The sequence below is a fragment of the Metschnikowia bicuspidata genome (assembly GCF_001664035.1).
Source record: "Metschnikowia bicuspidata var. bicuspidata NRRL YB-4993 chromosome Unknown METBIscaffold_8, whole genome shotgun sequence".
In the NCBI taxonomy this organism is placed as follows: domain Eukaryota; kingdom Fungi; phylum Ascomycota; class Pichiomycetes; order Serinales; family Metschnikowiaceae; genus Metschnikowia; species Metschnikowia bicuspidata.
Window position 1 is genome coordinate 33,486 of NW_017387738.1, and position 22,031 is coordinate 55,516.

The 22,031-nt window shown below is 43.6% G+C and overlaps 9 protein-coding genes and 2 non-coding genes across 11 annotated transcripts; 5 read left to right on the forward strand and 6 right to left on the reverse strand.

Moving 5' to 3' along the window:
* Nucleotides 1–77: 77 nt before the first annotated feature.
* METBIDRAFT_230640 (uncharacterized protein) lies at nt 78–1,541 on the forward strand (the record flags this gene model as incomplete). Its single annotated transcript, XM_018855253.1, has 1 exon — nt 78–1,541. The coding sequence occupies one exon, from the start codon at nt 78–80 to the stop codon at nt 1,392–1,394; it is 1,317 nt and encodes a 438-aa protein (XP_018709487.1). The 3' UTR covers nt 1,395–1,541.
* On the reverse strand, nt 1,302–4,758 carry METBIDRAFT_230642 (uncharacterized protein; the record flags this gene model as incomplete). Its single annotated transcript, XM_018855254.1, has 1 exon — nt 1,302–4,758. One exon carries the CDS (start codon nt 4,756–4,758, stop codon nt 1,447–1,449), a length of 3,312 nt encoding a protein of 1,103 aa, XP_018709488.1. The 3' UTR covers nt 1,302–1,446.
* A 590-nt stretch (nt 4,759–5,348) lies between these two features.
* On the forward strand, nt 5,349–7,586 carry KAR9 (Kar9p; the record flags this gene model as incomplete). Its single annotated transcript, XM_018854416.1, has 1 exon — nt 5,349–7,586. The coding sequence occupies one exon, from the start codon at nt 5,349–5,351 to the stop codon at nt 7,584–7,586; it is 2,238 nt and encodes a 745-aa protein (XP_018709489.1).
* A 107-nt stretch (nt 7,587–7,693) lies between these two features.
* Nucleotides 7,694–8,035, reverse strand: METBIDRAFT_28566 (uncharacterized protein; the record flags this gene model as incomplete). Its single annotated transcript, XM_018855358.1, has 1 exon — nt 7,694–8,035. A coding segment is annotated over one exon (342 nt), but the record flags the coding sequence as incomplete, so codon positions are not given.
* A 298-nt stretch (nt 8,036–8,333) lies between these two features.
* AGM1 (phosphoacetylglucosamine mutase) lies at nt 8,334–9,932 on the forward strand (the record flags this gene model as incomplete). Its single annotated transcript, XM_018858180.1, has 1 exon — nt 8,334–9,932. One exon carries the CDS (start codon nt 8,334–8,336, stop codon nt 9,930–9,932), a length of 1,599 nt encoding a protein of 532 aa, XP_018709491.1.
* A 70-nt stretch (nt 9,933–10,002) lies between these two features.
* On the reverse strand, nt 10,003–10,689 carry METBIDRAFT_47363 (uncharacterized protein; the record flags this gene model as incomplete). The annotated part of the gene is made up of 1 exon (XM_018858156.1): nt 10,003–10,689. The coding sequence occupies one exon, from the start codon at nt 10,687–10,689 to the stop codon at nt 10,003–10,005; it is 687 nt and encodes a 228-aa protein (XP_018709492.1).
* Nucleotides 10,690–11,329: 640 nt separating this feature from the next.
* On the forward strand, nt 11,330–12,790 carry METBIDRAFT_223494 (uncharacterized protein). Its single transcript, XM_018855160.1, has one exon. It carries the CDS (start codon nt 11,538–11,540, stop codon nt 12,717–12,719), a length of 1,182 nt encoding a protein of 393 aa, XP_018709493.1. The 5' UTR covers nt 11,330–11,537; the 3' UTR covers nt 12,720–12,790.
* Nucleotides 12,791–12,988: 198 nt separating this feature from the next.
* METBIDRAFT_13723 (uncharacterized protein) lies at nt 12,989–13,684 on the forward strand (the record flags this gene model as incomplete). Its single annotated transcript, XM_018854417.1, has 1 exon — nt 12,989–13,684. The coding sequence occupies one exon, from the start codon at nt 12,989–12,991 to the stop codon at nt 13,682–13,684; it is 696 nt and encodes a 231-aa protein (XP_018709494.1).
* An 880-nt stretch (nt 13,685–14,564) lies between these two features.
* Nucleotides 14,565–14,637, reverse strand: METBIDRAFT_t241. The gene has a single exon. It is a non-coding gene; the product is annotated as a tRNA-Ala (tRNA).
* A 4-nt stretch (nt 14,638–14,641) lies between these two features.
* Nucleotides 14,642–14,715, reverse strand: METBIDRAFT_t240. The gene has a single exon. It is a non-coding gene; the product is annotated as a tRNA-Ile (tRNA).
* Nucleotides 14,716–15,696: 981 nt separating this feature from the next.
* On the reverse strand, nt 15,697–20,437 carry SNQ2 (ATP-binding cassette transporter). Its single transcript, XM_018856343.1, has one exon. It carries the CDS (start codon nt 20,220–20,222, stop codon nt 15,798–15,800), a length of 4,425 nt encoding a protein of 1,474 aa, XP_018709495.1. The 5' UTR covers nt 20,223–20,437; the 3' UTR covers nt 15,697–15,797.
* Between the last annotated feature and the right edge of the window lie 1,594 nt (nt 20,438–22,031).

Here is a 22,031-nt window from a genome sequence, read left to right on the forward strand (position 1 = left end):
TTTACTTTTGTGATGTCCCCTCGCTCAAAATACCACCTAGCCTTCAGTGTTTCATCTGAGGACATTGATAATCAAACATGAGTAGCATATACACTGAAGAGACAAGTGCTACTCATAAAATCACGAGAACAATTTTGGATCTTCTTTTCTCCGTGAGATCGTATGGGTCTCCAGTAAAACCGAGTTGCAATAGTGGAACAGAACCACAATCGCCAAGAAAAGTCCCAAAATATAAATCTGCAGCTTTGGATCAAAACAATTTGCAAAAAGTGCAATTACAAGGAGCAAAAAGAAAAAAGAGATTAAAAGAAAAGAAACTCGAGGAGCAACAATTAAGTGAAAGAAGCACACTTTATCATTACGACCACAAGACTAGTGAGACACCTACAACTTACGAGGACTTGCTCAAAAAGCGACTTGGACTCAAAGGACCAATAATACCATACCAAATTACCAAATTGGAAGCTTTTTCTTCGAATACTGATGATACATCCTCGATGGCAGAAACGATTCGGAGTCTGAACATCAGAAGCACTATATTACTGGAAAAACAAGAATATCTGGTAAGAAATGAAACTTTGCTATGGTGCGACTCATTTTTGGAGGCTTCTGATATTGGAGATATAGTAGAAGCATCTAAGAACTGGTGCTTTCCGCCTTTGTGGGTCCCAAAAAAAATGAGCTTTCGAGCTTTCATGACAGATAATTTTAGACAAGCATTCAGGGCCATTGAAAATGACGTATTAAATTTTCAGAACAATTCGGAGGCTATCCAGAATAAATTATGCGAAACTTGTAGGGAAATATTGACAAAACAGGGAGTTACTAGTGACTTTTTGCAGTACACACATTCCTATTCACGAATGCTTGAGCCCGTTGAAAAAGAGTTTGACAGTTTAAGAAAGTTGATCGACTCTTCGGAGCTGAAGGCAAGTCATATACAACATGAAGTTTTGGAAAGAAAGTTTCTGGAGACCAAAATGATGTTACAGGGGCTACCTGAATTTTTCGAGACCCTCCTGTCTAAAAGAAGAATAGCAGAGTCAAAGCTCTACGAGCTCAATCAGTTTTGTGCTCTTGTAGACAACCACCAAAAACTCAATGAAAAAATTGTGAAAAAGTTTGAAATTTTACATCTGGAATTCATTGATTACAATCATGTCATGCAAGAATACGTCCTAAAATTAAAAGATCATTTCGAACTTTTAACACTGGAGTTCCTAGTCTCAGACTGGCAAAGACATTTCGCAAGATTTGCAATAGCTTTGAAAAGATCCTTCCATGAGAATTATGAAGCCCACCAAATTTTGAATTCCATAGTATTTCGTAGGAAACAGGTTGCAAGAAACGTAACGCACATCCAAAGAAAGATAGTTTACTTTGAAAGGACATAGAAAATACAAAAAAACTGACTTTAGAGATATTCAAAGATAGATTGAATCCAGGCTAAGCACATTCCCAGTAATCAGCATTTTCACCAGAAACAGCTTTCAAAACGCCGTTGCGATATTGAAAACGATTGCAAAATACTTCTCCATTTCGACTCAAAGTCAGAATCAAAACTTGAGGATGAATATTTTGCAAAGTGATTTCTTTTCTTATATCAAAAAGTGTGGAACAAATTAAAGAGGGCTTCGAGCTAATCTTTGATTTTGGAAGGCTACTCTCTTGTCTTGATTCGGAGAATGTAGACTTAGGCCTCAAACTCAAAGATAGCGTCTTCCGGACATTATCCTGACGTTTGCACTCACTTTCAACTGATGCTTTAAATTTGGAAGAAAGTCCTAGATCATTAGAAAGCAATCTCGTTGAAAACTCTTCGGGAATGGCGGGAATTGAAGGCGTTTGTGGGAAACAAAAGCGAACCCTTTTTATTTCTCGGTTTGATTGTTTCTTACATGTCATTAGAATTGACTTGGGGAATTCACTTGACAAATCAGCTCTGGTAAACTCTCTGGAGTCGTCCGAATCCGACAGAAATTCGCCAGTAGTGTTGATTGGGCCTGTGAAAGCTCTCTCACTGTGTGTTGGCATCTTCAATTGAATTGTTCGGGGATATTCTGATGCTGAACACAGCTTGCTAGAATTGGAGTTCAAAGCGGTTTCTGTTATAGAGAAGGAGCTCCAATCATTTGAAGAGGTACTTTTTTCAAGGTTTTGGTGAATACTATCCTCTTGTATCGGGTGTTTCTTCTCAGATGAATTGCATGGCACTTTTGGATTTTTTTTATCAAAATGATTAAATAAGAAAGTTTTCGTGTGTTCGGAGCAGCTTTGAGATTCAGACAGGGGAGTATTGGAGCAAATGTACAAAACATCGGTTTTTAAATCGCCCCAATTTGGTGTTGTCTTCGAAATTTTTTCATGGTAACAGTTATGAAGGTTACCTTCAACTTTGTCACCTCGCAATGAATGGGGTGGGTAGATTGATATTGATATCTCTTTTTCGTCGCCTGAAATACTTTTCGGTAATTTTAAATCCCCATTGTTTTGCGAAGCCAAAGTAGGTGTGCAATCAAATTCCTCGGATTTCACATTAGTGATCTCTTCAAACACCAGAGGATTTCTGGTGGGCGATCCAACATTAAGTGCACAAACAGGGTCGTCAAGACAATCAATGTTCAACGGTAGCAAATCATTGACCAACAGAGCTTCGAAAACTGATCTTGCCACACTCAACTCCGAAGAGCTACTGGGAAATTCCAATAAAAAATCATTAAACTTAGATTCATTTCGCATCTCTTTGGCTCCCAGCATTGCTCCATTTTTACATAGTAGTGAAGAGTTGCACCGTATAGAGCCACTAGAATGACTACTAAGGCACAATCTTGTTGAAACTTCTTCCATTTTTTCTGATGACAGGCATCTCTCAAAGTATCGTTTAGTTAGAATTTTCTTGTTACCAGAGTCTGTTTCATTAGATTTGTTTCCATTAGACTCGACAAATCTGAGAGAACAGGGCAATTCATAGGTGCATCCATCTTTGGTACAAGTGGAGGTGCATGAGGCATTCACACGAGATTTAAGCTCTTTTGAACATTTTGAAGTTTTTGCTCGCAAACGCATTTGGTGTATTCGACGGTATGTGGTATTCTTTCCCTCCTCTTTTAGTTTGTTTATCCGCCTCGTAGATGCAATACTTGACTTGAACTCAACTGTAGAGCTCAATTCGGAGCTATTTAGAATTTGAGAATCAACGAAGCTCTTTCTGCTCTTTGGGATAGAGCTATGGAGCTTTGAATTCTTTTCAAGGCTAGCTGGGGAATTACGTTCAACAAATCTTTTTCTCAAAAAAGACTTCTCCAACCGCATCTCACCATTTCTATTGTACAAATCTCGACATTCCAAGCTTGAGTCTGTTTCACTAATGACAGAACGCAAAATTTGTAATATACTTGTCTTTTTGTAGTAGACAGTGTCATTGGGTTTTATCAAATGAAGCTTCAGGCTTGTATTATCCTGAAAATTCTCCCTCGAGAACCCTGCATTATCCGGAATCATCATCAGTATAAAGTTCTCAACAGGAACTTGAACTGTGCTAAGTCCTTCTTCTTTCAACAGATCGTGCTTTAGATCAGCAGACGATGTTTTTTCAGAAGAGGATATAGTCATAACGTTTGTCAGGTCTGGTTTGCAAACCGTCGCTGAAGATTTATGAGCAAGCTCCAGTAACCAATCTAGCCCTTGATTCTTGTAGATATGTGCATAGAGCTGCTGTGGTTGCTGAGCTGAGTGGAAAAGCTTTAAATCTTCAGATAATCCGCTACATAAGGATTCAGGTAAAGGGTATTGCTTTGAATCTTTGATGTTGTCGGTATCAGCACATTTTCTTCCCAAGACACATGGAGGAGTGCTCTCAATTGAATTGTTAGTTGATATGTTTGATTTAGTTCGCACGTTTTTTGGGTTTCTTACTGAAGAATAGAGAAAATGTTTCATGAAAATAGCAGAGCACATCTTACCAATTAAGTTTTTAAGGTTTTTTCGAAGATCCTGTAAGTGTTTCCCTCTAGAGTTAATGGTAATCTTCATACTATCTTTCGAGCTCGTAGTTTGTAATACTGGCGGGCTTGATGCCGAAAAAAGAACAAACTGAAACCCAACGGAGAGAATAGATATAATTATGAGAACAAATATTGGATTTGGGCTCACTGGCTTAGGGGGATCAAAATATGATGAATAAGAAAGAATTTCAAAGTCTTGAATATCCTGTCTTTGAAAACGATTGGAGCCATAGTACCGGGAGAATGCATGTTTCGACGAAATAAATACATTCTGTGGCAGCGAAATTTTTCCTCGTTTTATACTCCTTATTCTAGGTTTATAAATTGACTCTAAAATGGAGCCAAGACAGTGTTTTTGGTCAGGATCGATGGTGTGCAAAGTGTTTTGGGGAATCAATCTTGATATTCTTATTTGTGAATAGTCTAAGATGCCAACATATGGGAAAAGTTTGGCTGGATTGTCATGATCAAAAATAATTTCATCTGTTTGTGATTCTCTTGGAGTCTCGGAATAACACGACGATGAAGTTTCGGGCCGAGATTTGGTGTGATATGCTCGGAGAGAATCATCACTGACATATGAGTTTGGGAAACTTATCTCATGATCTTCGTCAATTAAAACACGTAAATCTTGTTTCATGCCTGTCGAATGGGATCTTGATGAGGGATTTCTCGGTATTAGGTGAATTTCTTGAAAGTCAGACCCAGGAGGCCAGTACACAAACTGTGAAACTAGAAGGGCCTGAGGATCCATCTCAGACGGACGGTTAGACGATAAAGTAGAGCTTACAAAAAAAACTCACAGTTGTACAAAACTTTAGTCTAACTGTGTCGCCTCTTGAATTTTTGCAAAAGAAATGATTACTTTTACTTGTGAAGGCCATCTTTTTTGCACCCATGCTCGGCCAAAAGCGGAGCGAAACCCGACGCGCAGTCCACGGTAAACGGTAACAGAAACGCCTGGAATCAGTAATTTAAATATTTCAAGAATATTCTTGATGCCAACTCAAGTCAAAATCTTTCTAAATCTTCTGACCTTTGGTCATCAAGAGAATAAATGAAACTGTGAATATCATTATTCCACCATGTTGCTGTTACTGCCGGAGCCTGATATTCGAAACCGCGCTGTCACATCTGTCCACGAAAACAAAGGTATTGTGTACTGCATGCAGGTGTCATATTTTGTATAATGTAAACACATGAAACCAGCACTCGAGAGCTCGTTTCTACTCAAATACATCCATATTCCTGTTCTATTGAGACACACATTATCAAAAATACTTCTCTACGACGTTTAAAACTTTACCTCATACTCTGTATATACGGGCTTTTAAAAAATGAAGAATGAGCATGTCTTATTCAGAACACCTACTACCGGTTTCCACTGTTTCTGATATTGAAAATCTATTGGAAAACTGGATTGGCGATACCGTGAAGGGCTGTGGTCAATATGAGCTTGTCAAAGTAGACAAAATTTTGCAAGATGTATCGTCTTTCATGACTGAACTAAAAGACTGCGCCTGTGATTCACTCGAGCATGAAAAGGACCCGTCATTCTTCCATGAACGCCGCCATGATATATTCAAAATGACAAACATTTGCGGGAAAATCGATGTCTTTTTACGTTCAGCTTTTTCCATTTTTGATCTGACACTGTATCAGGAAATGACAAAGAAGCTACAAATCGCCACGTTAGCGTTATTGGACACTTTGAGTAAGGTTACGAACTTATCTAAGTCTGCTGAAAAGGCCACGAACTTGATTGATCTTCGAGAACTGGTCTTAACCCAGCTTGGAAAAAAAACAGCTGAATGGAACATTCGATTTTCGGAGCTAAAGAAAACCCCTTCGCCGTTTGATTCGAAGGCAGACCTCCAAATCGAGTCGCTTCTGAAATTTTTGTCCTCAATTTCTCTTTTGAGCACACAAGAGTTATTCGCATGTAATTCACCCTTGTGTGCTTTGACAGTTTCAGAAAGACTGTTCTGTCTGAAGCTTGAGTCATTGGAATGTCAGATATCGCCAATGCAGGTATCTATTGACATGCTCACGAGTAAAGTTGCAGATCTCAATAGCTCAGGTGGATTCTTTACAGCTGAATGCGAGAACATCCGAGCAAATGCCTGCGGCATTTCCAAAAACTGGTCATTCTCAGTCTCAGACTTTGCCCGCCTAAAAAATGATACAATAGGTGCTAGACTTGTATCTGTATACAAGTATTTGAATACCCAGGTTTTGACGATGATTGCTGAGATCATGGAAGATCTTGATACGAGCGATATAAATCGTGAGAAGATTGGACCTACATTCAAAAAATGTTCTGCTGTGATCACTTTGATCCGTAAAATATCATCATCTGGAATGCCCGGTCTTCAAGGTTGCGCTTACAAATTCAACCTGGAAATTGTTCCTAAATGGAAACACATCAATAACATCTTGGAGGAGGAGCAAAAACTAGCTTTGCCATTCAATCATACTTTCAAGCCTACGTTGATTCAAACTCCTAAAAGCAATCATACTTCGCCACGTGCCATGAGAAAATTCAGATCACACACTCCGCAGGCGGAAGTGACCCGTGAGCATGATTTTGCTTCTTCAAGCCATCGCACTGTGGGGCTTGGCATAAATCTACATCTTGGAATCAAGCCCTCACCTTCAGTACCATACAGTACTTCGGTAGACCGCATAATTGACTTGGATTTGGGTACTAGCAGTCTTCCAAGTAGCAGTTTTCAATTGGCTCTTTTGCAATCTGCAAATGATGACCTGTCAGATACAGGCTGCACCACAAAAGAACCAACAAAGCATGATGAACGACTCTCACTCCCCAATACTCCGGACATATTCTCATTGCAGAGCCCAGCGCAGTTCAACCATCTGGTAACAACAGAAACTACACCCTACAGAGACCAAATCGATGATCTCTCAATAAAGTTCACAGAAAATTCAACACAGGTCTTGACTATTGAGGAAAAGAAGTCACTAATTCAAAAACTCAGGGTAACTAGCTCGACACCGTCCAGAATACCCACCATTGTCCCCAATTACACAAACTTGAAGCTCCCAATGCTAAAGAAGAAAATTGGGTCTCAATTTGGTCAATCTAGGCTTCCTACAATCTCGCCCGATAATGAAGTGTTCTGCTCCCCAGATCGTCGTCGAAACCTCGAAGCTTCGACAGCTTCTCGAAAGTCTCGAGAAGTTGCAGATGCACTGTTCCCAAGCGCAGAAGCTCCCCGGACTGGGGGCGGATTGACGATGGAACCAAAGTTTCTTTTTGGAAAAAAGAAGAGTGTGAATCAAGAGGATGTTATTCCAGAAACAGAATACTGCGAGGAATCGAACAATGTACACTATAGAAGTGCACATGAACCACGTTTGAAAGCGCCCGCCAGAAATGTCTCCTTGAACGGCTTGGAAACGCCAGATTTAGCGCACTCAAGTGACGCGTCGGCGGGTGTCGTATCGCCCGTTAGCTGGAGATCAACTTCTCCATTGAGGCCTGCATCTTCGATGGGCTCGAGATATGACGAACAGAACCTCACGCCTCCCCTAAAATACCTGAGGAAACGGTGGAAATAACAACTTCCGTAATAAATCTACTTGCAAATAATGGAGATTTATGGGCTAATGCATGAGCCTGTCTGCTCTGGTGTTTATTTCTTCAATGCGGAAACATCCACGGTTCCTTCAGTAGGCTCGTCTTGTTTCATTGTTTTAGCTGTGAATCCGTCGAGATAAAAATCCCTTCCAAATATCTTGTACAAAATACTGTCCCTCTCTGTCTCCCACTTTTCAATTTCATCGAACTTTCTGATGGATTTATCGTCGCCGAGCTCACCCACTTGGACCTTCTTGGTCGATCTTCCTGAAAGTCGTCTGTATATTTCCCACCCGGGAACAAGAATAACAGGAATCGATAGAAGAATCAAGAAAACGCCTCGGGAACGGGCTTTTACTTCGGGGGGCGCCTTTTTCCAGTTGGGACGGCCTGTCTCTACCATCTCTTCAAAAAATGCGGATTTTTTCGCGTCTTCCAACCGCTGGCCAGAAAGACGAGAAAAATCGCCTTTGGGCACTGATGTGCCGAATGTTCCTGGCTTTTTCATAGGTACAAATGTTAGAAAGGAAAGTGGTGCCGTCAGCAGATGGTTCGTTCCAGTTCCGATTCAGTCAGCCGGGGTGTTTCGGTATATGCCGGTCCCCATACGCGCAGTTCTCTAAGCTTGGCTCGAGGCCGGTGCGAGCATAGAATATGCCAGAGTTCTAAATATATCTGACCCTTGTTGAAATTCAAGCGGAGGAATAACAAAACCATTCTAATTTTTCATGACATTGCTGGAAAGAATCTCTCAGAAGTCAGTGCTTCACCCACGCCCAGAGAATGTCACGTATACGTACGGCACGGCTGGGTTCAGAATGCATGCGGACTTGTTGGACTATGTCAACTACACGGTGGGCATTGTTGCTGCTTTGAGGTCGAAATTTTTAGCAGGGAAAACAGTAGGCGTCATGATTACAGCATCACACAACCCTCCACAAGATAACGGGGTGAAAATCGTGGATCCCATGGGTAGCATGTTGGAGGCCTCATGGGAGAAACACGCCACCTTTTTGGCAAACACGTTGCCAGCGGAGTTAGCCAAAAATATCGAGCAACTTGCCCGCGAGCTCGGAATTGATATGTCTATCCAGGCGTCTGTTGTTATTGCCAGAGACTCCAGAGAGTCCTCGCCAAGATTATCGAAGGCCACTCTCGATGGCATTGATTCTCTCCCTTTCACAACAAAAGTAGACCAAGGTTTGATGACTACCCCGCAATTGCATTATATCACACGCACGTTGAATGACGTAGCTTATGGCGAGGCCCTGGAGACCGGCTACTACGAGAAATTGGCAGCTGCATTCAAGGCTATTCACAGCTTTGGCAACGGTCAGAAGATTGATATTACTGTCGACTCAGCAAACGGAATCGGTGCGCCCAAGGTGGAAGAGCTATTCAAGAACTACCTATCCAACGAGCTCACCTACTCTTTTGTTAACTCGGCCTATGATGAGCCAGAGAAGCTCAATTCAAACTGCGGTGCCGACTTTGTCAAGACGAACCAGAGACTCCCTCAGAACGTTGATGCGCAGCCAAATAAGTTGTACGCCTCTTTCGATGGTGACGCTGACAGATTGATTCACTACTATCAAAACAGCAATGGCGAGTTCAAGTTGTTGGACGGTGATAAGATTGCTACCTTGCTTGCGCTCTTCTTGCAGAGACTCTTATCTGACATTGACACCTCCAAGTTGTCTCTCGATATTGCTGTAGTCCAGACTGCATATGCCAACGGATCATCCACCAAATATGTGGAGGATGTTTTGAAGATTCCCGTCCGCTGTACGCCTACCGGGGTCAAGCATTTGCATCATGAGGCCGAGAAGTATGATGTGGGTGTGTACTTTGAAGCCAATGGCCATGGAACGGTTACTTTTTCACCTGAGGCAGAGGAAAAAATCTTTGGGTTCAAGCCGGTTGGAAAGCAAGAAGAACAGGCGATACGGATTTTGCAGCAATTCACGAAACTCATCAATCAAACAGTGGGTGACGCTATTTCGGACTTGTTAAGTGTTTTGGTGGTCTTGTACTACTTGGATTTGACTCCAGCTACTTGGGACGAACAGTACACTGACCTACCCAACAGATTGGTGAAGGTTGTTGTGCCCGACAGAACCATTTTCGAGACCACAAATGCGGAAAGAACTTTGGTGAAGCCAGAAGGGATGCAAAAGGAGATTGATGCTATTATCTCTAGCTATCCTCAAGGAAGATCCTTCGTCAGGGCTTCCGGAACTGAGGATGCAGTTAGGGTATATGCTGAGGCAGACACAAGAGCTAATGCTGACCGCTTGAGCGACGAAGTCAGCTTCTTGCTCCAATAACTACCCAATGAATTGTATTTCCATTCCTCAAGATCGTATGCCGGATATTGAATAGAAAGAAACCAGGATTTTAGTTGTTTTTCTTGAAATCGCCAGGAGTGACTAGCTTGCGGCCCTGGGACCATAGGCCTCGCTTTTTGGCCTTTGCCTTTGCTTCAAGCTTCCGGTACCAGTGCTCGTTTTCGCCGTATTCTGCGCCTTGGTTTGCCTCGTATACGACAGCCAACCCATTTCGCAACATCTCGGCACTGACGTCTTTTTTCCCGGTGAGCTTCCAAACCTGGGCTCGCGCCACCACGCGCTTGTATTGATCTATTGAGTAGGGCGTGATGGTCACCGACCTGCCCATCAAATACTTCTGTAGCCACCATAGTGCCTCTTCGGAGAAAGGCTGAGACGGGTTTCCAAAATGGGCTCTTTCGGGAGCATCGACACCACACAATCTTATCATCAAAGTCTCATTCTTCAAGTCCTTTCTCTTTTCGGGAACCTTGCGAGCCCAGCCCCACCCCATCAACGCGCCTCCGGGCGTGTGGTAGAATCGGAAGTTATCGCCATCGCCCACTCTGGTCACCCTGCCTCGAAGTTTTTGTTGTCCATCCAAAATCCTTGGCGTCAAGTCCAAGTAAGTTCTCCTGCGTCGTATGAACCGGCCATAGAATCGGAATGAAAAGAACGCGCCCGCAGTCACACCGCCCGATAGAAGAAGCACTTTCGGGTGGTATATGCTGATTGTCTCTTGGCCTGCTTGCGACATCCTGACGCACGTGGAAAGTGCGCTCAAGGAAAGGCACGCGTGGAGAAGGAGAATCCGTCTTGATGAGAGCTCTTCAAAACGTGCACCCAGTAGATCAGAGCCTTCGGTCCTGCACCCGTGCCGCCGCGCAGCGATCAATGAAGTGGGGCCGGCGCAGGCTCAGCCGGTTAGCCAGATTGACAGAATAGGGCCTTGGTGTTATTCTGGCTTGATAGAGCTGAGCGCACCGCTGCAAGGCCGGGCACTCTTGCTCATGTTCAGGCCCGTGTCATGCATTCGGGAGAAATCAATGGCAAGTACTGTGCCAGAAGTATGAGGGGTATGGAATTAGTCGCGCCCCGCTGCCAAATCGAGAGGAGAGGGCCCAGAGACGGCTTCCGGCACTCAGGCCCTGGCACGCACCAGGGCAAATAGCAAAATAGACGGCACATTGCAAGTTGGGTTCTGGCCGGTGATCCCCCGCCACTTTTGCGTGGCTTGCCCTTGTTGTTCTAGATTGCTTCGTGGTCTATGTCATCAATTTCCTGGGGGGGTTTTGTCTAAATACCGTAGTCTACGGACGTAGTAATTGCAGTGCGTGTGCCCGATCCACGTTTGCATTTGAAGCGCGGCGGAGGTGTCACTGGCCGGGCTGGCGGCCTCAAATTGCGAGGCCCTGCGAAGCCTGGACTTTCTTCTTTCTGCGGAAGAGCCAGGCATCATTCTCCAGCCGAATTCCAAAGGCCCTCGAAATCGTTCTCTGCGGCTGTGCAAATCAAATTTCGCTTTTGGTGATCTTTTTTTTTTTCAGTAACATCTGCAGCGAAGGTGATCTATCACACCCCGCTGTTCCTGCCAGTTCTCAAAAGATGAACATACCAGACGGAGAATATGACATCGATCTCCTGGTGCTCGACAGCCCCCAAACTGCAGATGTGCCCTCGCTAGCGATACGATATGGCTTCATTCCAGACTCCATGGACCAGTCCAATCTGCTCACGCTTTTCCAGGAGAATGAGGTCTGTATCTTGGAGGCCCACCTGATTGAACGGGCTAACCTAAGCGAGCTGGTCCCGATCATCTTTGAGGGCGTGCCACAAAGACAACGGCCCACTCAGAGCGGCGCGTCGTCTGTGCCATACTCGTACTTTCTCTCTTTTCTGCTGGCAGAAAAGAACGGCACGGGGAGCCTATTGAATGTACAGCTTAGGCGCCTAGAAAGCACAGTGCGGGTCAACAAATCACGGAACGCCGACAAATGGCGCAAATCCATCAGGCAGTGGCGAAACAGCCCCGTCGCCAAGGCCGAGAAAGCGGCGCCTGAGCTGTCTCTGGCTGTGAAGCAAAAATCCCCGCACGTGCTGTCCGTGCTTTTGAAAAGAAAGCCGGTGAATCCGCCGGCTAGAAAAGGTACAAATGGCACTTCTTCATCCAGCCGCCCAAGCCGAAGTGGTCCGGAGCCTGCTGTGAAAAGAGCTGCTGCATCGAAGCGTCCCCCAGCTGCGAAACCGGACACCGAACAAGACATCATCAGTGTATCTGATTTTGACAATCTCGAGAGTGATGAAGAGGATGCATTCCCGATCTTTGATGCTCCATCTACAAAAAGGAGCACGCCGCCTTCCACAGAGAATTCGAAAGAAGATCCTGTTGCAAGAGGCGAGGGGTGCTCTGGCCCCAGAGAGGTGGAACTAGGTCACGACAACCAAACCCCCGGGACTAGTGGTGAGGGGCTGGAGAATAATATACACGATCACGAAAAAGACGATGACATCGATATGAGTGACGAGTTTGCTGATCTCGAAGACCAACTTGACGAGGTACTAGTCGATGATCATGCAAAACCAAATCTGATCGATTCAGACAGTGACGATGACTCCGATACCGGGGCGTTCGCCGGCACGCCAATCATAATCGACGTGGGCGAGGAAAAGAAAACAGGGATATCCCTGAAACTACAGCGTGTGGCTCCACAAAGCAAGCCCATGAGCTTGCGTGAGCTATACGGTGCAGAGAAAACTGACTACTTGAGTAGTAGCGAGGAAGAATAGGTTTCTGCACGAAAATTGCTGACAACGCAGCGAAAAAGACTATGGAGAAAAAACTTTTTTCCCTTAAATTCGGGATATTTCAGAACCTTCTCTCAGAACACGTATTCTTCTTCATATTATGGCACCAGATTTTCCTTGAGTCTCAGGTCAGGGCTTGGAAGGTTCTTGGGTCTGCATGGCCAGAAATGCATATAGGGTTTGGATCGCCAAAAATAAGTCGCGCCCTACGGAGTGGAGAGTTAAGTACTATAGAAACACTCAATATAAATATGGGCTTGACGTCAGATGCTTTGTTGAATAGGATTGCTGCTCTAGAACTACATGTGGGTATTGGCGAGCACTGGACAAAATCTGCCAAACCGCCTTTAGCTGAAGATAAATCCCTTGTTTCTAGGCTTGCGAATTTACAGGCGAAAGTAGATCGCATCTTCATCGAAAATCCTGAATTGCATGGTCTACAGGAGATAATCCAAACATACCGTGAAGACCCTGATAACTATCATCCCTCAGTCTTGAATACCACTGAAAGCCACCAGAACTCCGACACGGTCATTAATGAACCTAGAGACCCTGAGGATAGTGTGCAAGTAAGAGGCGGGTTTTCCTTAGACGAAACCACAATGGTCAACGCAGAGAAACAAGAGCTGATTCTTATCAGTTACCCTACCATTATTGAGTGCTATAATCTTTTGTCGCAGTTTCACCTGATGGACATACCCACGCTTAGTACTGAATTGACTGAGAAGTTGAGCTTGACAAGGCTCAGCTCGGAAAGATTAACATGTCAGACAATTGCATGGCAATTTCATCTTCTCGTTGTAAAAAGTATCATAGTCATTGAGGAGTTTGCTGCAATGATCAAGCACCAAACACTTATTTCACAAAGTATAGCGAAACGGATGCAAATTTTAGCGTCCAAGATATCTTCGTTGGAGCGAAAGCGGCAACTGGAAAACAAGTATTAATCTGCTGGCAGGTTTCACATATTGGATGTAAACTTTTTTTTGTATGAAGTGATTGCACTTCCTAATATCATATTTTCTTCGTGTCTCTCACGAAAAATCTTCAGAACGGCATTGCTCCCGGCAGCCACAAGCTTCTTTTTTCAAAAGGACTACCAAAAGACTATCCTTTTACGTACGAAACTATGTATACTGGTATGGCTTTGTTCATAATGACACCGAGTGTAGGAAACCATACTCAGTTTGATTTTACAGTGAAGAAGTTATACGTCCTTTCCGATCTGTTCTTTTCCGCAATTCAACAAACTTTCTCATTTGTATTTTATACAGACAGTCCTCATTTTTTGTGAGAGTCGATTAGTATTGTCGCTTTGAGACTTAGGGATCCAGGGTCTTTTCATTTCTGTTGGATTAATCTAGAGGGGAAACGTTGAAGGTCCTTGCCATCCAGGAGCAAAGAACTGAATATCATTCCAGATCGGCAAGGTCGAACATATTCTCCTTTTTTCATCTGATGAAAGGAGCAAAACTATATAATTAATACATATATAAAAACCCTTTAAACAGCTCATCATTTATAACAATTACTTCTCACTCTTTCGCTAGATAAATCATACGAGTCATGAACGCACCATTGAAAAGGCTTCAGCGAACTCTCAAAAACGAATTTAGTACGAAACTACACATTCGCCCATCTTTTGGAAAATTTATCTGATTAAGGAACAAAAACAGAACGTATTGACAGATTAGAGAGCTAACAATTACGTACCCCCTTTGCGGGTAGCGGCACTGGAAAGCATTTTTCTCCATCCATAAAAAATCACCAGGCAAGGAACGAAGACAAAAGATTTCCGTTCCTCTTGCCAAGGTTAAAAAAACATTTTGGACGAGTCCGGATTTGAACCGGAGACCTTTCCCATGCTAAGGGAACGCGCTACCAACTGCGCCACACGCCCAGAATGGTCCCTAGCAGGATCGAACTGCTGATCTTGGCGTTATTAGCACCACGCCTTAACCAACTGGGCCAAGGGACCTTGTTGAGTTTCGTATCGGCATTGAAAAATCATATTTACTATGTTTAAGTTATATTTCAGCCTATGCATCATTTGGAGGACTCTTTCTTGATCTACAGGTATCTTCCAATCTTAATGACTAAAAGTTTTCTAGTATTGCTGATGTTGCAGGAAGTGGGCTCCTTAAATCCGCTACAACCATCTGAGTTGAAGCGACTACTACAGGAGACCTATCCTAGGAGTCGATGACGTAATATCCAATACGTAAACAGATACGTGCCATGAGGACCGTCCAGGCCGTGACTAACGGAAGGGGACGGGCCGAGCTAAGACACTTGGTACGAATCTTAGAGCTGTTTGAAGGCTTTTTATATATGTTTTGCTCCTTTGATCAGATGAATCTTCCAAAAAAAAAAAGAAAAAATGGCGATGAAACGCTGGAGAAAATTACGAAAAGAATTAAACAAACAAGAATGGCGGTACAAAAGTATCCGACCGCCAGCAATCTATTCAATCATGATTCCTATGTTCCCTTTCATGATGATGAATTTAAGAAGTCACGATTCGACTTTAGGTTGTGTTTGAAACGCTGCTATGGCGAGCAGAAGTCAACCTACCTCTACAATGAGTGTGAGATTGTGCACTGGTGGCAAAAGACCAGCTTTCAAGCTCCAATACACTTAAAGGAGATGCTAGCTCTTTGAATTCTTCCTTTGAAAATTTAAGAAACCTTAACTGGTTTGTTAAAGTCGTTCGCAGGGTTTATTTGCTTAGGGACCAGGAGGCAAAGACAAATGCACGTCTTGCCGCCTTGTCAAATGAACTATGGTCACGAGCCCTCAGGAAAACATATTCTATGGGACGATGGCATTTAGTAGTCACATTCTCTTCGGGAGAGTTCGTGAATTGGTGCTCGCGCCTTCTCACCTGAGCCAATATTGCAATCTATTTTAGGTTTTTTCTACAGTTTTTCGTTAGCGGTGGGGTTTTACACCCCTACAATGACACCCTATAATATTATGTTTCTTGGAAAAAAAATACAAATCATCGCATATGGCTTAAAAACTATGTACATTCGAATTTCTGATTGATTCCGGTTGCGCTCATTTCTTCTTATTCTTCAAAAATGAGAGGGAGAAATTGTACTTCGTCAATCTGACAAATTTATACAACAAAAGACAGGCGCAAAGGTTGAAAATGGTGTAAGCGCAGAAAAAGCCAATGTTTCTCCACACATAGCTGTATTTGATACCAACGGTAGCAAGATATTGATCAGCATTCGAGTAAGGGCAGTATCCACAATCGGACGTTGCATTTTCGTCTCTGAGGTAACCTGTCGCAGTCTCAAGATAATCCTTCATATATTCGCCACAAGTTTGACCACTGGGTGGATCAAAGACAGAGAATTCAGTACTTGAGCAGGACACAACTCTTCCGTGTAAAATAGACAGAACCAAGTTCTGAATAATGTAAGTGTATGGACTCACTTTGTACATGAACGTCCAGAATCCAGGCATGAGGGAGACTGGCTGCACAACACCAGAAAAGGAGACAATGAAACTGTAAAAAAAGGATACCAATACAGCAGCGGACTGTACATCAGGTGCAAAATATGCCAACATCAAACCGAATGATATGTTGAAGAGCTCCAAGAAAATCGCATATGAAAGAAAGAATACACCAGCGTGTGACGCATCTGTATCAGCCTTGGTTGCAAAAAACAATGGCACGTACAACAATGTGGCAGCAAAAACGGTGTATGGGACTTCATTCAAAAATTCTGAAAGTACCATAACCCACCAACGGTATGTGTTTGACATTTTCTCCCTTCCTTCGTACGTCTCTCTGATATCCAAAGCCTGAGCTTGAATTTGATTGATCAAAGGAGCTGAGACCACCATAGACAAAAACCCACAGAACAATCCGTTTTGCATGCCTGTTGTGGTGTGCTTCAAATCATAGAATGTGAAACCGATGAACAAACCATTAATCAACATTAACATATTCTTAGCCATAATGTACTCCGGGTTTCTCCAGAAGGCCAATGCAGTTCTCCAAGTCACATATTTCATCTCCGCAGAAACACTGGCAGCATATTTCAGTTTAAGTTCCTTGCTGTTTAATGGGTCGTCCTTTGTCATTGGAGCTCTAGAACTTCCTGCTGCGATGAGCTCATCGATTCTCTCCTCGGCTTTGATCCTCTCTGTAGATGATTGCCATACGTCGAACCAGTTCTTTTCACTGGCAGCTGTCGCACCAGCGCCAATCACTTCAAGGATATACTCAGCAGGATTTTCAGCAGAGGAACACTTTCTTGCGCCATGGCTCTCAAAGTATGTGGTGATGTCTTTGGAGTGCTCACCAATGTCACCAAAGTAAACAGTCTGTCCTCCTTTTCTCAAGAGCAACAATCGGTCAAATTCTTCAAACAAAGTAGAAGAAGGCTGATGAATGGTACACAAGATGGCTTGGCCCGCGTTGGCCAAGGTTCTAAGCAATTGAACAATTGACAAAGCAGATTGAGAGTCCAAGCCTGAAGTAGGCTCATCCAAGAAAAGCAAAAGCGAAGGTTTCGCAACAAGCTCAACACCAATAGTCAATTTCTTGCGCTGTTCCACGTTAAGACCCGAACCAGGGGAGCCGATTATGGCATCCGCATAAGCTTCCATGTCAAGGACCTTGATTATCTGCTCAACGTAATCCAATTTTTCAGCATCTGGAATGGACTTGGGTCTTCTCATTCTAGCAGCAAATTGAAGCGACTCTCTCACAGTGGACTCAGCCATGTGAATATCCTGCTGTTGTACATATCCAGTTCTGCGTACAAAAGTAGAGTCCAAATGCTTTCCATTCACTAGCATGTCGCCCGTAATCACACCCATATCGATTCTCTGAGCCAAAGTGTTCAACAACGTAGTCTTACCTGCTCCAGATTCACCCATCAATGCCGTTAAGGCACCTGGCAAGCAGAACCCCGAAACAGAATCCAAGAGTTTTCTTTCACTGCCCTCGTAGGGGATCACATAGTTGACGTCTTTCCAAACGAAAATATCTTTCAGAGACAAGTCATCGAGAATTTCTGCAGGAGAAGTATTCGATTTTTCCAAGTTGGCACTCGTGGCGGGTCCAGATTCTTCATCCTCCATTGCTCCTTCTCCTGACATAACTATTTGGGTGGATTTCTTACCTCTCAAAAAGAAAAGTCTATCGATACCACCGTTTATCGGACGTACTACCTCAAATCCAAGAGCACCAACACCGATGAAGAAGATGATAAAACCAATAAGAATACCGAAGTTACGCCATACGTGTGAGAATGAATACTCATATGACAACTTGATGTACCGGTCTCCGTCTACCCAAGTTTGGTCTTTTACGGACCCGACAAAAGCACACACAGTGTTATTAGTCGAAGAGTACCCGGGTCCGCTCGGCGTCAATCTGGAAGCATCGCAAGGCATTTTCCTTCCATGAAATTCGGTGGCAAGCATGGCTTCAAAGGCGTAAAGAACAGGGTTGATGTATGAGATCCATTTGAACCAAGGATGCATTGATGGTCTTTGAATCATATAGGATGAATACATCAACGAGGCCAAAATAAAGACACCTCCTATGGCGTTGGCACCCGCGATACTCTTGTTCCAAGCAGCAGTTGCCTTGAATAAATAATTCATCGCAAGGGAAACCAAATTGGTAAAAAGAACAAAGGTGAAAAATTTTCCTGCTTCTCTTTTCAAATTAGCCAAAAAATAAAGTATCAAGGAAAATGCAATATTGGTGAGGACAGAAACGGGGATGAAGGAAACAGAATCGGCCAAGGCGAATGCAGCAGGGTGATAGAGCTTATAGTTTCTTTGCTTCATGAGTATGGGTATAGCACCGAAAGCGTTCGAAATCTCTGCCATCCCAGATAAAGACATGTATAACACTGAGAAGAAAATGACACCACCCCTCGAGAAAGCTCCATTAACAGTTTCAGGTGTGTTATAATATAGTGACCCTATGATGAGGGCTTGTGAAATAGCAGCGGCGACCTGAATCACAGTGAACGCACTATCACCAACAATGTTTTGAAAAGACCTCTTCAAGTTATACTTGAGCTGTTGGAAGATGTTTGCAGTGTATTTGGAGCCAACTCTTTGGTACTTTTGCTTCTCCTGCTTGATAGACTCAAGCAAAGCAGCCTTCGTTTCTTCAGTAGAAAATTGCTGCTTGTATTTCTTGATATCTTGCTGAAGTCTGCTGTATTCAGGAGAGTTTTTCCAGTAGTTGCCAAATTCTTCAGGTGTTTGCGGCACTTTGTCTTCCATTCCCTTGAAAGGGAACCTTCCGGCCGGGTCCGTGACAGCAGTCAAGAATTCGGCAGTCGTTTGTCGGGGTGGACACTCAAAACCCATTCTCTCGAAGTAGGCCTTCGCCTCTGTCACAGGTCCAAAGTATACTTGCTTTCCGTTATACAAAACGGTGACTTTGTCAAATGTCTCGTAAATTTTTTCACCAGCCTGGTAAATCGTGACAAATGCTGTTTTCTTCAACAAGTTTGTCGATACCCTGATAGCTTGAGCATATTCCAATGCAGTGGAAGCGTCAAGACCGCGAGTGGCGTTATCCCAGCAATAAATCTTTCCTGCGCAGGCCAAAGCCTCGGCAATCGAAACTCTTTTCCTCTCGCCACCAGAAACACCACGTACGTAGTCATTTCCTACTTTGGTGCTGTATGTGTGTCTCAACCCAAAAACAGTCGCCAACAAGTCCCTGTTATAGTCAATGTGCTCTTGAACGGATTTATCGTTAACCCTCTTATTTGGAGTCTTGCAAGCAAGCGCAAAGTCCAAAGTTTGCTTGACCGTCAAATGAGGAAAGTGCACATCCAACTCTGGGTTGTAGATCAAGTCTGAAGAGAAATGTTTCCACATTTCGTCCCGTTCAATACCGTCGTATACAATTTCGCCCTCAAGGCCTGTATACATCTCTGTGTCGGTGTTACTGATTGTCTTCAAAAATGTGGAGCACCCAGAACCTGGTCTTCCTAAGACCAAGAGCATCTCACCACTCTTGACAAGTCCGTCAAAACTGTCCAAGATGGCGCGATCTGAAATTTTCTTGGCCTCCTTTGCAGAGCGGATGGCTCCATATGGTCCTTTCAAAACATCTGACATGGTCTGCAAGTATGTGTAAGTTTGGTCTTTTCCATAGACAGACAAGTTCTCAAAAGACACACCCAATTCACGAAGAATGAGACCCTCTTGTTCAGCATGGTAAAGAAAGGTTTTATAAAGTTTCAGCAACTCAAAATCATCAGTATTCACCTCCAAATCACCATCGTAAACAGATCTGGTAGATTTCCGGGACATCCTGCGGGATAATGTCTCGACCTGACTCAAAAAATTGGCCGAGTTTGGGCTAACGACATAATCTGCGACAGAGCCCGCAGGAGTCATCTGGGAGTCGTGAGTTCCGGTCGAGTCGGATGCCGCAACATCAGTTGCGTTTGTGACAGACTTAATTTCGCTGACAGTGTTCGCCATATTCGGGCTCACAGTGGCAAATTTGATAATAAGGGTGAATATGCCTCTTCAATACACAGGCTTATAGCACACAAATTTTGTCAGCTCGTGTCAGGGTATTAAAAGCCGGAAATGATTGAAATCGTAACCTCCTTGAAAAATAAAGAAAGTTTGAAGGCAAGGGATGCCAGGGGTTTTAAATACCAGTGGTCATCGCTTCATCGTTTGCGGATAAATACGATGGAAACAGCAATATGTTCGGAGTGCAGGTTCATATGCCTGTCCTCGCGCACCTCGCCAAAAATACTGGTTTTACTAATGCGATACTGTAAGCGGCATCTACGCGTGACTCGTAAGGTTCAACAGTCTTGCCATATTGGAAGCTCAATTCGTAAAATATTTGGTTTCACCGTATCAAACGAGCATAATAAATGGCTTCGCAAATTAGTTTCAAGGCCAGACTTTTTTGTGTTCTGAGCAAAGATATCACGAGAATAGAGGGCATTTGCGATTTGAGGGTCCTGGCCTTTTCAACCTGCTTTGTTATCCATCTGCGACGCCGCGAAGAATCACTGCACTCTGGCCGCATACAGTCCTGTTGCTTCATTCGTTAAAAATGTGTGATTCTAAGGACAATCAGATCATGAACCACATGATGACTGAGGAGTACTTCTATTTCCTCGCCAATTACTTCACACATGGCTGGATACAGATAAAATTTCGTGGGGCTGTCTTCGTGGCTTGGCAATTATAATTTCGTGGGGCTATCTTAGTATCTTGACGACTGGCTTTACTAAGATTACTAAACTTTCTGGTGTGCACCTAGACCCTGTGCGCCCGAAAAAAAGACGGTAGCACCAATAGAAAAATACGGATTTTCTCCTAATTGGGCTACTTCCGCGTCACTGACGGGCGCCCTGCCCTCTCTCCGTTTCCAGGGACCGAATGACCGGTATGCCGGTCTAGCGCCTAAACATGCTCAATCGAGCTACCTCGGTAGGAATAGAGTCTTTTCGGGTCACTCTGACCGATCGAGAGCTAATCTGTCAGCCAAAAAGTCTGAGGCCCTGGGACATTTTTCTTTTGGAAGATTCATCTAATAATCCACTAGTTAATAGTCTTGTATAACGTGAATGTCGCCAACCTTTGTCGTATTTTTAGTTGGTGAAATGGCCGCAGAAACAATTTCATGACCTCGTTTATATATCAGGCCTTGCAGACCCGAATTGCGAAAATCATCCAGGCTTTGAACTCTGCTGGCAGCAGGCTTCTTCTTTTCAAAAAGCAAGGCTTTGCACTCTGCTGGCAGCAGGCTTCTTTTTTTCAAAGAGCAAAATAAGACACTAAACACATTTTTTTTGTATAAAGCTATGGTCTTTAAATTAATTTTCCTTCGCTTCAAAGTAAGACACGTTGGGGCCGAGTCTCAGAGCATATGTAGTCAAATCGCGAGTACTTTTATTGTCGTGAGCAAAATTGAAAGGTTACACTTCAAATTGTGCTTTGTTAATGTGACTGAGAAGCCATCTTGAGCTAGGTCAGGCCACACGTGTAAACACTTGGCGCGCCACGCAAAATCGTGTCACTTATAATAAGACCTATTTTATCGCGGTCGAGAAAATTGAAGGGCGTGAGCCAGGTGTGGGATTGGTATTGAACGACCAATATGGCACTTTGCATGCACTCTGAGAGTCGAAAGATTACACTCCATTTTCTGTCCCGGCTGGTAAGTGTCGCGTGCGCCTACACACCACCCACACATATGTCAATAGACATGTTTCTCATATCGATGCTCCACAAATTCTACATACATGTAAAGAGAGCTCTTTT

Excerpts from the sequence above, each read along its gene's own strand:
- SNQ2 (XM_018856343.1), bottom strand. The coding sequence starts at position 20,222 with ATGGCGAACACTGTCAGCGAAATTAAGTCTGTCACAAACGCAACTGAT.
- METBIDRAFT_223494 (XM_018855160.1), top strand. The coding sequence starts at position 11,538 with ATGAACATACCAGACGGAGAATATGACATCGATCTCCTGGTGCTCGAC.